The 13,135-nt window shown below is 47.0% G+C and overlaps 1 protein-coding gene across 1 annotated transcript; it reads right to left on the bottom strand.

Moving 5' to 3' along the window:
- Nucleotides 1–1,596: 1,596 nt before the first annotated feature.
- On the bottom strand, nt 1,597–12,870 carry RHOU (ras homolog family member U). The gene is made up of 3 exons (XM_007989735.3): nt 12,308–12,870; nt 10,571–10,629; nt 1,597–4,996 (listed from the first exon to the last, which is right to left on the bottom strand). The coding sequence occupies exons 1-3, from the start codon at nt 12,567–12,569 to the stop codon at nt 4,541–4,543; spliced, it is 777 nt and encodes a 258-aa protein (XP_007987926.1). The 5' UTR covers nt 12,570–12,870; the 3' UTR covers nt 1,597–4,540.
- Nucleotides 12,871–13,135: the final 265 nt, after the last annotated feature.

The raw sequence follows: 13,135 nt of genomic DNA, 5'->3' as shown, positions 1-13,135 counted from the left end.
GAAGATGGAAATCCTTAGGAATCAATTGTCATCTCAGTGGGATGCCCACAGGGACCCGAGCTCTTGGACTGAGGGTCCTGCTGTGAAGGAAATTAAAGGAATCATTGAAAGGGGTCTACTAGGAAGACCATGCAGAGTGAGCATTTACTGAGTGCTTACTGTGTACCAGCGCTTTACATCCATAACCTCATTTGATCAGAGGATGAAAGCATCGGCTGATTGGGTAAGTGCCATGCTTATCCACTTGAGAGGTTAGAAAGTTGTTTAGACTCAGAAGCATTAAAAGGCTAAGGAGCTTAAGGAATCAGAACCAGTAAGTGGCAGAGCCAGAATTCAAGCCCAAGCAGCCTGACTCCTACCCATGTCCCTGGTTGCCACCATCACCTCCCATTATCACCATCTTGACATCATCTCCCTATCTCTCCCTGCACTCCTTTTATCTTGTTCAGACTGGCCTCTGGGACATACCAGATGCCCTTCTGCCTTGGGGCCTTGGAACCTTCTTTCCTTTTAAAACACTTCTCTCCCAGATACTTCTCATTCCTTCACTCCCTTTGAATCCACAAATGCCTTGGTGTAGCACATGGTCACCTCCTCTACAGTGGCTGGATGCTCTGTCCATGTGTCCCAGGAAGGCCCGGCCAGGACAAGGGAGACAGCCTGGGACTGGGTGTGGAGAAACCTCTGAGTCCCTCTGGGCTGGGGTCAGCTGCCCTGTGGAGGCCGGGAAACCAGCGCCTGGGGTGCTTTCGGCACCCCCCCGTCACGTGTGGAATTAGGTGGTACAGTAGTTTTAGTTGTATGCCATGCAGTCTTCCCATTCATTGTGGCTGAACATCCAGTGGGTACTCCTAAAAGTTGTATCATGGTCTGTGCAGCGCCATGTGGAGCAAAGTGCATGGCTCCATCCTTCACAGGATGACCTTGAGGCTGGAGGGTAAAAGCAAGAAACTTCCAGCCCCTCAGAATAGTCGTCTCCCCAGGGTCCCATTTCCTGGAACCCTCAGTACAAGGGCTGCATCCTCATGGCATGATGAGAAGACTGACTTCAAGAAACTGAAGAAATCACACAGAACACAACAGCACCTCTCGGCGCCCTCAGGACCTGGGAACCCTGGTCCTCAGCTCTATGGCTGGTAAGGGCTCACGGTGCCTTTGACTTTACCTCTTTCAGGTGATTTACAGATCTTGGATGTCTCCTCTGCAGGTTCAGGATTCAGACAGCCCAGTGAGAAAGGCAGTACTGTTTCCAGATGAGGAAACTGAGGCTCAGATCCCTGGCTGTCTCAGCTTCATCCCACACTAGTGCTTCTCTGAGCCCGGACTTTTGGCTCCAAGAATAGTGCTCCCTCCAACACACTGGGACATCAGCACACAATCTGTGAGGAACATGTAGTCAGCGGGTGCTTACTGTCAGACTGTGGCTCCAGAATTCAGAGAACCCCATGCTGAATGAATTAGCACTTCAAATTGGTTGGAGATGCATTCCCAGAACGCCTCTCAGTGTATGTCACAATGCCTCCCAACTAGTGCTTCTTCAAGATGTGGCTAAACACCTCCAACAAAATTCTTTGATAGAAAAGGCAAGAGTCATTATTTCCATAGGTCAGAATTTATTTCATACCATCTCATTTATAGCATTTTCAAGTACAACATTCTGCTCAACATCGTTTACACTTGAAAACAGAAAAGCACAACTTGGTAAGGCACCAGGTTACGATAGTCTGGAGAGAAAGCCTTGCTCCCATTTTGGCTTGTGTAATACCTGGGTAGTTTCTCTTGAGTCTGTCAAGCACAGAACAAGGTTATAAAAGGTCCATTTATACATACATGGTAACAAGAGAAAACAGTTTTGAAGTATGCTGTATTTTTAAATTATAACGGTGGCCTACACTTGTAGTTCAGCCAAAGTGGCATTCTCTAAAGCAAAATTTTTATAAAATCTTCTCTGCAATACCAAGCTGCAAATTTAACAATTTTTTAGCTTTGAAGCAAACCAACTTTATATTTAACTCAAGCACATACTTTAAAAACATTTTCGGCCCCAAACTATGTTCACAAAGAAATAAAAATGGAGGAAAATCTCAAGTATAATCGTACCTTTACTATTCTATAAAATGCAGCAATATATTTTAAAAACTGTTGCATTTAAAGGTCAACCCACTAGATTTTTAACACTAACAGTCCAAGGAGTTATCAACCCCAGTTAAAATTCAACTGTTTGCATAAAGCTTTCAGAACTGGGCCACACAGGTGTGCTTCACTAAGCACTTTCCACCCGTGGCCTAAAGGCAGGAGGTGCGGAAGGCCCCTCCAGGGAGACCAACTGCAGCCCCATATACTGTCACATGCATAAAACTTCTTTCAAGTGTTGTGTTCTATCTTAAAAATGAATTTGCACTATACTCCATGCTATTTACTTTAATATAAAAATAGTGTTTCAAATCGCTTACCAGTTAAATAACTCATCTTCCCTCCCACACCTCTGGATACCAGACAGGCAGAGCCCAGCCTGGGAAGCCTAGCTTTCCACAGATAGGTAAGCCAGGCACGGCAAGATGAGACTGTATACGATTAGGTCTATTTTAAGCTTTTCCACAAATCATTTTATTCCTTCAGGTTGTAACTAAATGATCCAGGAAACTATGACCGACATCAATTCCAATGTGTTGAATAATCAATAGTTAACAGTCTATGTATTTTAGTGGTTTAAAGATTAATCTTTTGTTAAACAAAGAAATTTGTTAATTTTATTTACTAACAGGAATAAAGAGAACCCCTAACCTAAAGTATAACCTGAACTTTTACTTTTTCTATAGAAAAACACAAACTGGATTTCTTTTTAATATAAAAAAGACAACACAAAACCCACAGAAAAATAAAACTCTTCTATCTAACTGGCTTTACAGATTTCCCTCGTTAGTTGTGGAAGTGACTTTGGTGGCTCTGGTTCACCCACCGCAAGCCCGACACTGTTAACTCAGAGTGTTTAGGCTGCCTTGTGGTGTCTCGGAAGCATTCCTACCAGAGTAAAAACTACTCTCCTGAGATGGCACATTTTCTCCAGAAGATTCAGCCCTAAAAGCTGCCACCTTGAAGGATGTATTTCACTGTCACAGGAAGCAGCCAAGCATGGGGGCCAGGGTCCCGACATGCACCTGGCTGGCCACACGCCCCGCCCCTCAGGAGTCCTCAGAGTCCACTGGCGTCTGCTGCTACTGCCCTGAAAGCCATCTGTGGCTTTAACTGGTTGTTTTGACAGGTTTCAAGAGATGTTCATTTTATTTTTTGTTTAGTTTTAAGATGTCCTCAAAAATATATATTAAGATACACTTAAAAACATACTCTGAATATAATAAAAAAGATGTTGGTTCAAAAAAGTGTCAACAAAAAGAGGAAGCCAAGCTTCCCTAACATCTGTGTTTGTGGCCATGCTTTCCCCATTAACTGTGTAAAAGTCTGAATCAACAGCAAAGACAGCCATACAGACCTATGTATCTGTGTGCATGAGTGTGCGTGGGTGTGCACACAGAGAAGTACATCTTGGCTGACTTAAGAAAAAATGATCTGTGTTGTGTCCCACAGACATTTGCTGTTGGCCTTTCAAGAGTAGTCACCTCCCTGCCGAAGAGACAGCTTGAGTATGGAAGTTTAAAAACAATCCAGATAGGTGCTCCCTGTTGCCGTTGTTACCTAGGATGGAGGCAGCTTGGTGCATGTGTTACAGTACCGAAAGCAAATGTCACTTTCTGATCTCCACAGGAACCACTCCCTAAAACATGAGAACTCCCGACTAACACTTGCTTTCCTCCACACAGCACTTTGCCTATGTTCGTATGTGTCAACACAACTGGCCTAAGAAAGAAAAGTCCCAATCAGCAAGTCTCCTTTTTTGTCTACACAGTGTCAGAGTCAGTGGGATGTTTTTTGCCCATTGTTTTTAAATCATAAGCAATGGGTATTAGCAAATGACAAAAGTGACTGGTTTGAGGTTTTGTAGGCAGAGGTCTCTCATTTATTTCCCAGATTTTTGCTCCTTTAAAAAAAAAAAAAAAAAAAAGGCATGGTTTGCATGGAATTTCAAAGCTAAGAACTGTTCTTACCATGGTTGACCTGTGTACATAATGCACTGTGCATTAAGTAGCCCTTAATCAAGAGAGGGTTAACCATAGCGTTCCTCCCTTTTGCTCTTCTGTACATTATAATGTAGCAGAGCTTCATTCTTGACATCCAGATTTGAGGTGTCTTCTTCATATTAGATATAAATTAACCAGAGGTCTAGAACTCTAACTTTCCAGAGATGTGAAAAAATTTTAATTTACTTCAAAAATATCTTGCATAAGTATTTCATCCCTAAGCTCAAACAAACAACAAGAAAATTAAAGGCAAGAAAGAATACATAAAATTGAGAGCTCCTCCTATAATACATATACACACACTCTCGATATAGGTTCTACACAGTAAAAGAAGTTGTTTCAGCTAATATAGCCACAAATATCGATTTCATCTGAAAATAGCCTTTCTGGGTGTCTTGCCAGCATCATACGAAACAGCAGTACTTCTTCCACCAGGACTTGGAGAGGTTTTTCATTTTATCTGGAGTCCTGCTTTTAGACTTCTTTGGCTGTTGCTGAGTGTCCGAGTATTGAATGCCAGCGACGATGGCTGCATCAAAGACCTCTTTGAGGTTTTTTTGAGTCAAGGCTGAACACTCGATGTAGGAGGCGGCTTTGATTTCCTCAGCGCACAGCTTAGCTGCCTCTTCAGGCACTGGCTTTTCTTTGCATTTGTCCAACTCAATGAGGATTTTGACGTCTTCTCTGAGATCCGACTGCGTTCCAACTAGGATGATGGGGGCTTTGGGACAGTGGCATCGAATCTCCGGCACCCATTTCTCACTGACATTCTGGAAGGATGAGGGGCTCACAACACTAAAGCAGAGGAGAAAGATGTCTGTGTTGGTATAGCAAAGAGGCCTCAGCTTGTCAAATTCATCCTGCAACCAAGCAAAGTGCCCAAAAGTTATTTTTTTAATGAATTCTCATCAGTAAAAAGATCATCTTCACATTTTTCATGAAAGGGTCTGGCAGGTGACAGAAGACCCACTGGTTCTAGAAGGAAGAGCCAGCATTCTTGAAACAATCCTACTGTTTACCCAAGTGGGGCTAGCGCACCAGCAAAGGTGTGGCAGCCATCCGCTTTCAGGGCCAGCTATGGTCTGAACACTGCCAAACACGTTCACCGTGTTCACTGACACTGAAGACCTACTTGCAGCTTCACATAGAAAAAGTGCTCAAAGCAGGTGGGTTCTAGAAGTAAAATGGACTCAAGCCTTCAGCTGAGTGTAACCCAAACTTATTCTCAATTCTTGGTACTTAGCTACTCTTTCAAGATTCAGACCACACCCTTATTGATCCTCAAGACTCCCACTCAACCCCAGTCTATGAACACAGCTCCTCTCTTTACCAGTCCAGCCCTGCCTGTCCCCACAACAGCTCTGAGTGACGCCGATTTCATCCCATCTGCACTGTGCACACGCTCCGTCCACACCATGCACAGCAACGCGGAGTAACGATAATCAGACGCAAGGCCAGACCAGACATGGAGTTGGGGACCTTTGTCAGTCCACGGTCATCAGTGACTCAGAAAACTTGTGCTTCTCAATGCCACATACAGACACTGGTTAATACATCCTCATTCTGGCTGTATCTTCTCTTCCTCCCTCCTTCCTACATTCTCTCCTACTTCCTTTATCCTTGCCAATACCCATGGCCTCCGTGTACAGTGCTTTGGACAGATATGAGCTGGAGAACAGGCATGCTCACCCTACCCTTAAGGTACAGAGAAGTGGATGGGTGAAGTTAGAGTTGATTACAAATAAACCAACGGTTGCGCTGCCAATGCTCTCCCGCAGTCATCCATTTAACAGACACACTGAACATCACCTCCACTCAAGGCACAGTGACAGACGAAGGGATTTGGTTGGGAACAGAGAGATGTTGGTCTCCAAATTACCATTTCTTTATAGAAAACACCCTATAGTTCCCTATAGCACCATATTCATCTAACTGAAAACTTTCGCTCAACTCTTTTGTAGAAAAATATTTACTCTTTCCCATTTAAAATGTGTATCTGTTGGTGCCAACCATCCTCAGGTATAAATAATTTCCCAATGACCAGAAAAAGTTCAATGGCACTCATGTTTTTCATTACTCAATTGACACACTCTGATGATTTACCAAGTACTATCTACATCTACATTATTCTCCAACCGTGGCTTTTTTCTCTTGGTATAAAATAAACCTGTAACTTATTTGAATGTACTTTCTTCATTTGAGGCTCCATGTTTCAATTACGGGACGACAGCTGACCAACTAATCACATTAAAGTCAACCAGCTAAAATGTTCAACAATCAATATGGCATTTCAGAATGTCACTTGTGAGGCTTCTGTAAGCGAAAGTTGAAAAAGAATGACTTAGCCAAGTGTGGTGGCATGTGCCTATAGTCACAGTTACTTGCGAAGCTGAATCAGGGGATCACTTGAGCCCAGCAGTTTGAGACCAGCTGGGTGACACAGCAAGACCCCTCTCTCTAAAAAAATTTTTAAAAAGAAAAGAATGACGTTTCTTCATGCCAACTTTGTGATGAATAAATAAACACAGAAACACAGCCAGGTAGACTATGGCTCCAGTTCCGAAGATCTTTTAATGGAATGCTCCCTTTGTTCTTAGAGGGCCTCAAAGAAAGAAGTATAAAACTGAGACCAGTATTAAGGCAGCCCCCTCAGGTAGCTGCACCCCTGGCCGTGCCCTGGTATCTGGGGTTGCATTACTGAGAAAAATAAAGGCAAGCACAAGGGCTGGGCCTTCTGAGTGGGCTTTGGAAAGCTATCTCCCCAGATCTCTTGAGATTCTGGCTAAGAGGCTTGAGAAATAAAACAGAAATTAGACCCTCCTGCTCAGCGCCTGACCAGAAACCTTAGATATCTGATGGAATAATGCAATATACACGTGCAATGAGGACAAGTGGAATGCACCCTTAGGAAAAGGCATTCTGAGGCCAAGCAATTTGCACGTGCTTGCCAGGTCTGTGGTACAGACACTGCACAGGAGTCTGATCAGGGTGGGCAGGGTAGAGACGAGACTGGATTCTACACCCCTCTGGTCTAGCTGCAACTTGATTTTTTTTTCCAGTATAAGATTTTTCCAAGTACCTTATGGGTCAAAAGGCTGAAGAATTTTCAGCTTCTATTGGCAATTCTCCAGTGAACTACTCCTATTTCAGCAATACTTTTTTCTCTTCTGCCAAAGGTATGTTTTTTCAAGTCTCCAGTCTGTCTCTGATCGATCTGCCCTTGAGTGAGACTGGAAGCCCAGTGTTAAAAACTCCTTTTGACATCTTATAGACTCACCTACCCTCCCTAAAATGAAAAGCCAAAGGTACAAGAAGTGATTTATTCCGCCTGTAGAGCCATCCATACTCTGCTCCCATCAACTCCTTTGGGAAACCCACTCTCCAGCTCCACATCCCCAAATTCCAACCTATCTGTGCTCACATTGATTCTCCAGGCATCTGAAATGGAGGTCAGTGGAGTCACTTAACCCTCAAGGCTGTCATGTCAACTGCCTAGAAGACGTATGTGTTCCTTCCTCCATAACAAAACATGGCAGGTATCACAGCGAGTCCCCTAAAATGTATTTTATCAGGTCAGGACTAGGGAGAGTAGAAAAGAACTGCCATTTTGACCAGCTTGGTTAGTAGTCTAAATAAAGACTAATTTATAAATGGGGGATCAGGAAAACAAAAACAAAACCACAAATACCTGACTTATCTTACCAGCAGTGAATTTTTTATAGTTTTCGAAGTTGGTTTTCTACAAATTTTTCGATGGTGGTCTTATTCATTATTTAATCGGATGTACTCTTCTAACCAGTACACAAAGGTTAAGAAATACAGTAAATATCATTGAAAATATTGTTGAGGGGCCAGAAGAATAATTTCCAAATAAACTGAAACTTACAAATGTAGTACCAAAACCTTCGTTTTTCCTTAATTATAACTTTTTTGTATAAAAATACTTCTAAAGTGATGCTTGTGCTTTCCTGATTTTTACACAGATTCTACTAAGGAACAATTTAACTCTTCCTTGATGATTCAGAGTCATTTTTGCAAAGTTTTTCTGGTAAAATTCCTATTTGTCTTTCAAAACTCTGCTCAGAGGTTTTCCCGCCAGGCCCAACCAGCCTGCACCTCTGAGCCTGAGCCTCTTTTCCTCCCTTCGCTTGCTTCTTCACAAGCTTCCATAAACTAGTGTGTCTTTTTCCTCCACACTGTAAGTCTGTTAAGGAGCAGGTCCACAACTTATGTTTGCACCCCACCACCTGGTCTTCCTCTGGTTCATCCATTCCAAAACCACGAGATTAAGCCCTGCTATCACTCTGCTGGGCACTGGGCACAAAACCCCAGCTCCAGAAGCTGCATCCTGCTTGAAGAGTCAACACTTATGGGGAGTCGAGTGGACAGTGGTATTTGAGTGACATCCTGGGGCAGGTAGGTGCACTGAGCTTCTGCTCCACCTATAAGGCTCCCTGCTAACTGTGCCTTTGGACTTCCTGTGTTTTCCTGACTTCCATCTTATCTTCAGGGTCTGACTTCAGTAGGTCAGATGGCTATGTTTACTGAAATGTCCCTCTGCCCGTGTTTTATTTATTTATTTCTTTTTGAGACAGAATCTCACTCGGTCACCCAGGCTGCAGTGCAGTGACGCGATCTTGGCTCACTGCCACCTCCGCCTCCCGGGTTCAAGCAACTCTGCCTCAGCCTCCTGAGTAGCTGGGATTACAGGTGCCCGCCACCACACCCAGCTGATTTTTGTATTTTTAGTAGAGACGGGGTTTCACCATCTTGGCCAGGCTGATCTTGAACTCCTGACCTCGTGATCCACTCGTCTCAGCCTCCCAAAGTGCTGGGATTACAGACATGAGCCACCGCGACCGGCCACCCATGTTTTAAAGCTCAGAAAACCTGACCCGCTGGTAGGCAAAGCATTCTCACTTCATACAAGGAAATGAGTTTGAATTATAAACACCACCATGGCATTCAGAAAGATATCAGTACTAGAAGTGATGGTATTCTTTGATTTTTCTTTCTTTTTTTTTTTCTCCAAGAGACAGGATCTTGCGTGCTCTGTCAGCCAGGCTGGAGTGCAGTGGCACTATCATAGCTCACTACAGTACAGCCTCAAACTCCCGGGTTCAAGCGATCCTCTCACCTCAGCCTCCTGAGTGGCTGGTGGCTGGGCCTACAGGCAGTGCCACCACACCAGGCTAATATTTTTATTTTGTAGAGATGATGTCTTGCTATGCTACCCAGGCTGCTCTCAAATTCCTGGCCTCATGCAATCCTCCCACCTCAGCCTCCCAAAGAGCATGAGCCACCACACCCAGCCTGATTTTTGTTTTCTACAGACGATAGAACACAGACAGCGCTTGGTTTTTCCAAGCTGACATACTGCCAAGCTATGGCCTCCACCAGCCTGGTGTTCCTTGGAGATCAAGGCTCCCCGGTCTTATGTCATCTTGAGGTTTAAAAAAATAAGATCTGTCCTCAGCTCTCAATCTGCTGTCCCAGAGTAGGAGAGCAACTTGGAAGCTGTGGCTTAGATGAGGCTCCGGGAGGCAGTGGCAAGCCAATGCCTTCATAAACATAGATAGTCATGCCATGGCACCTCAGAAAGTGAAGGGGCACTTTCACCTGCCTACAAAGTACCCCCGGAACTTTGCTGAACTCTAGAACATACTAGAGAGACAAGTTCATTAACTATCACTTTGCCAAAATCAAGTACCCCTGGGTGTTCACAAGGCACAGCCTGACTTCAGTGACTCGAGTACCCACCAAGGGGGGTGGGGGTTCTTCTGGGGAACACAGTGAGGGAATCCTACACTCCCTGGCTATTTCCTCCAAGTGCCCAACCCTTGAGACAAAGCGTTCACAATTTGGATAGAATAAGCCCAGTTAGTTCATCCCTCCAGCTGAGGACTGCTCTGACAAGTGTATCCGTGCTTCAAGGGATGGGGCTGGTCCTAGCGAGTCAAACCATAGCTCAGGAAGGAAAATATTAACCCTTACTGATGTAAATTCTATCTTTTTCTTGAGCAAATTTCTTAAATATCTGACTCGCTGGCCTTTAATAAAATGATTGTAAGATATCACTAACTTAGTTTGGGAAATGACGACAAAGCATCACTGAAACTTTTTCATAAAAACTAGGTAGTAAATAATAGAAACTCCTATAAGATAAGAGCTGTTCTTGACCATGCTTCCTCCCTTGCCTGGCTATGCAGAGCTGGGCCAAATCCTGCTTTATTAGTTTGGAGGTGTCTTCCTTTGCTTCCTGCCCGCCAACCCCTGGCCCCTGCCCACCCTCAGAGAGGGGCCAACAGCAGGGGTGGGTCCACTTCATGAGGCTTTCGAATGACCTAGTTACTGACTGGGGGAATCAAAGGTTATTTGGAAATCTTTAAAAGGCTGTTTCCTTTCCCAGCACTGAGCTGTAACATGATACTGACCTGTCCGGCAGTGTCACAGAGTTGGAGTCTCACGGGCCGCCCATCCACAGACACCACCGCTTAAAAACAAAACCCAAATGACAATCAGGAGGTGTCTTTTAACCCCTTGTGGAATACTAATAGTTTTAGCTTTCACGATCATTCTCACTCCAAACACCTCTGCTCCTATTCTAGGTCCTCTAATGAATTAAGGACTAGCCTAAAACAAGGAGGCCCTGTGGAGGCATTTTTGTATACAAACCCAGCGCTGGCGAGTCACTCCACCACCACAAAACAGGCAGCAAATCCCTGAACCCTTTGATGGTGCCCCCAGAAAGGCCTATGCTTTTCTCCCAGTCCTGAAGATTTATTTTCCTGTCACACTTGTTTCAAAGGACCTAAAAACAACACTGGGGGTAAATGGGAAGTAACCCTGCAGTTTTAAATCAGTGGAAAACCTCACAAATGATTGTTTTCCCTTGGGAAAGGTTCCCCAACTTCAGGGTTTATCATAAAATTCCAGTTTGTTTTGAGAACATGTGCAAACACAGGCTGCCCGCATTGTCCTGTTTAAAAGTGAGGGCACTCTTTATCTCTATGTCAGGCCAAAAGGAGGATTAAAAAAGAAAAAAGAAAGCCGTGCCCACCTTTCCACTGGGATTCCGGGAGTCGGGGAGTGTGGAGAGGCCTGCAGCAGGACATGTCGTGGAGGTTTCTATTTTAATTAAGCAGTCAATTTTGTCTCTTTCTACACAACTTTCTAATTGTTTCTCAATGTTTATACTAGTCAGCAGCAGGGGTGGGTGGGGTGGGGGAGGGGAAGACACAATCCTCTGCGGTGGGAACCCACCAGTACGGCACCCATTTCTCTAGGGTACCTTTGGGATGAAAGGAAGGTCAGAGAAACAACCTTTTCTTTTAAGAAGCGAAACAGTTAAATGTTTCATACTAGCTTCTGTGAATTTCAACTTTTTCTTAAATTTCAAAAAGACCTGAATATCGAGATAGAGAATTCCTTTATCTTTGTATCTACCAAGGCAAATGACATCGCACCCGGTACATAAGAGCTTAAAGGGATCCTGAAAGCATACCAACAATCAGAATCCGAGCCCATGTGGGCAGGGAAGGTGGTGGGGCTCAGAAGAGAGAAATGGTGTTTACTTTCCAGGTTTCATCCAAACCTAAGCCTTCACGAGGGCCGCTCGCGCTATTTTCACTAAATCAAGTGTTTTCCCGGCGTCTCCGCGGCTCTTTAAAGTGGAGACGCCCCTTGTGAGCTGAGCCACCTAAAAGGAAAGGAGCGACCCTCAGGTAAAGGCACCTGCGCGTCACCTTCTGATTGAAACTGCAGCGGCGCCAGCGACGTCGCCCTCAGGAAACTTTGCTCTACGCAGCAAACTGACCCGGCAGCCAGAACTCAACCTGTTTCACTCCTGCTTATCTGTTGCTTAAATTGTGAGAATTGTGAGGTTTTTTTTTTTTTTGGCAACGGCTCTGACTGCCACTCAGCCCTCCTCTCTCCAAGCTCTGGTTGTAGGGCTCCCCATTCCCCCATGGTCCTTTCCTGTTAGCTCCGTGCTTGCCCAGTCCCTGACACTTAGGAAACGTCCTACTGGCCTCACTTGTCCGGCTTCCCCGCTGGAGCCGCGCCCGGGGCCCTGCAGCCCCCTTGGGAGCCCCGCGACCCTCGCGCCACCCTCCTTCCCCTGGACGGACCGCGGCCACGCGCCCCCGGCCCCGGCCCCCGGGCCCGCTCACCGGAGAAGTTGTCGAAGGCAGTGGGGATGTACTCGGTGGGGTAGCCGTTGGTGGTGTAGCTCACCACCAGGCTCGTTTTGCCCACCGCACCGTCGCCGACCAGCACGCACTTGACGCCGCGCCCCTCGGCACCCCCCGCGCGCCCTCGGCCCCCCGGCTCCCCAGGCCCGCGTCCCCCGCGTCCCCCGCGCTCCCGACGCGGCGGCACCGGAGGCGCCTCGCAGCGGTCGGGGAACGCGGGGTCCCCCTGCTGCGGGGGCATCGATCCGCGAGCGCGGGCGTGCGGGCTTGCGGGCGCGGGCGAGCAGGGCCGGGCCCGACCGCCCCTTCGCCCCGGAGGGTGGCGGTAGGGAGGAGCTGTCACCGACAGCTGCGGGCGCGTCCCCGGCCCCGGAGAGTGGCGGTTCCGGGCTGCACGGCTAGCAGACAAAGGCGGCCGGGGAGGGTCGTGGCTCCGCGCTCCGGCGGCGCCAGCCGCTCTGCCCCACGCGATTGGAGGACAGCGGTCCGAGCGCCGTGGATCCCAAGCGCTCTGTCTCCGCCCGGCTTCCCGGCGACACGACGCGTGGGGGGCGGGCGGGCGGGCGGGGAGGGAAAAGAGGCGGGTCCGGCCGGGCGGCTCGGTCCCCGCGCCAAGGCCACAGCGCCCCCCGCCTGCGCGCCGCGCGCCTGCACCCGCGCCCGAGGCGGCGCCGCGACCCGGCAGGCGGGGACTGCGAACACGGGCGCGGGAGGACCCGAAACAGACGCGCAGGAGGACGCCTCGCACCCGGTCCGGGGAGCGGCGCCCGAAGGAGCCGGGCCAGCCTCGACAGCCTCCTCCCCAGC

This window comes from Chlorocebus sabaeus, chromosome 25 (genome assembly GCF_047675955.1).
Source record: "Chlorocebus sabaeus isolate Y175 chromosome 25, mChlSab1.0.hap1, whole genome shotgun sequence".
NCBI lineage: Eukaryota > Metazoa > Chordata > Mammalia > Primates > Cercopithecidae > Chlorocebus > Chlorocebus sabaeus.
This window is presented reverse-complemented; position numbering and strand designations above follow the sequence as displayed.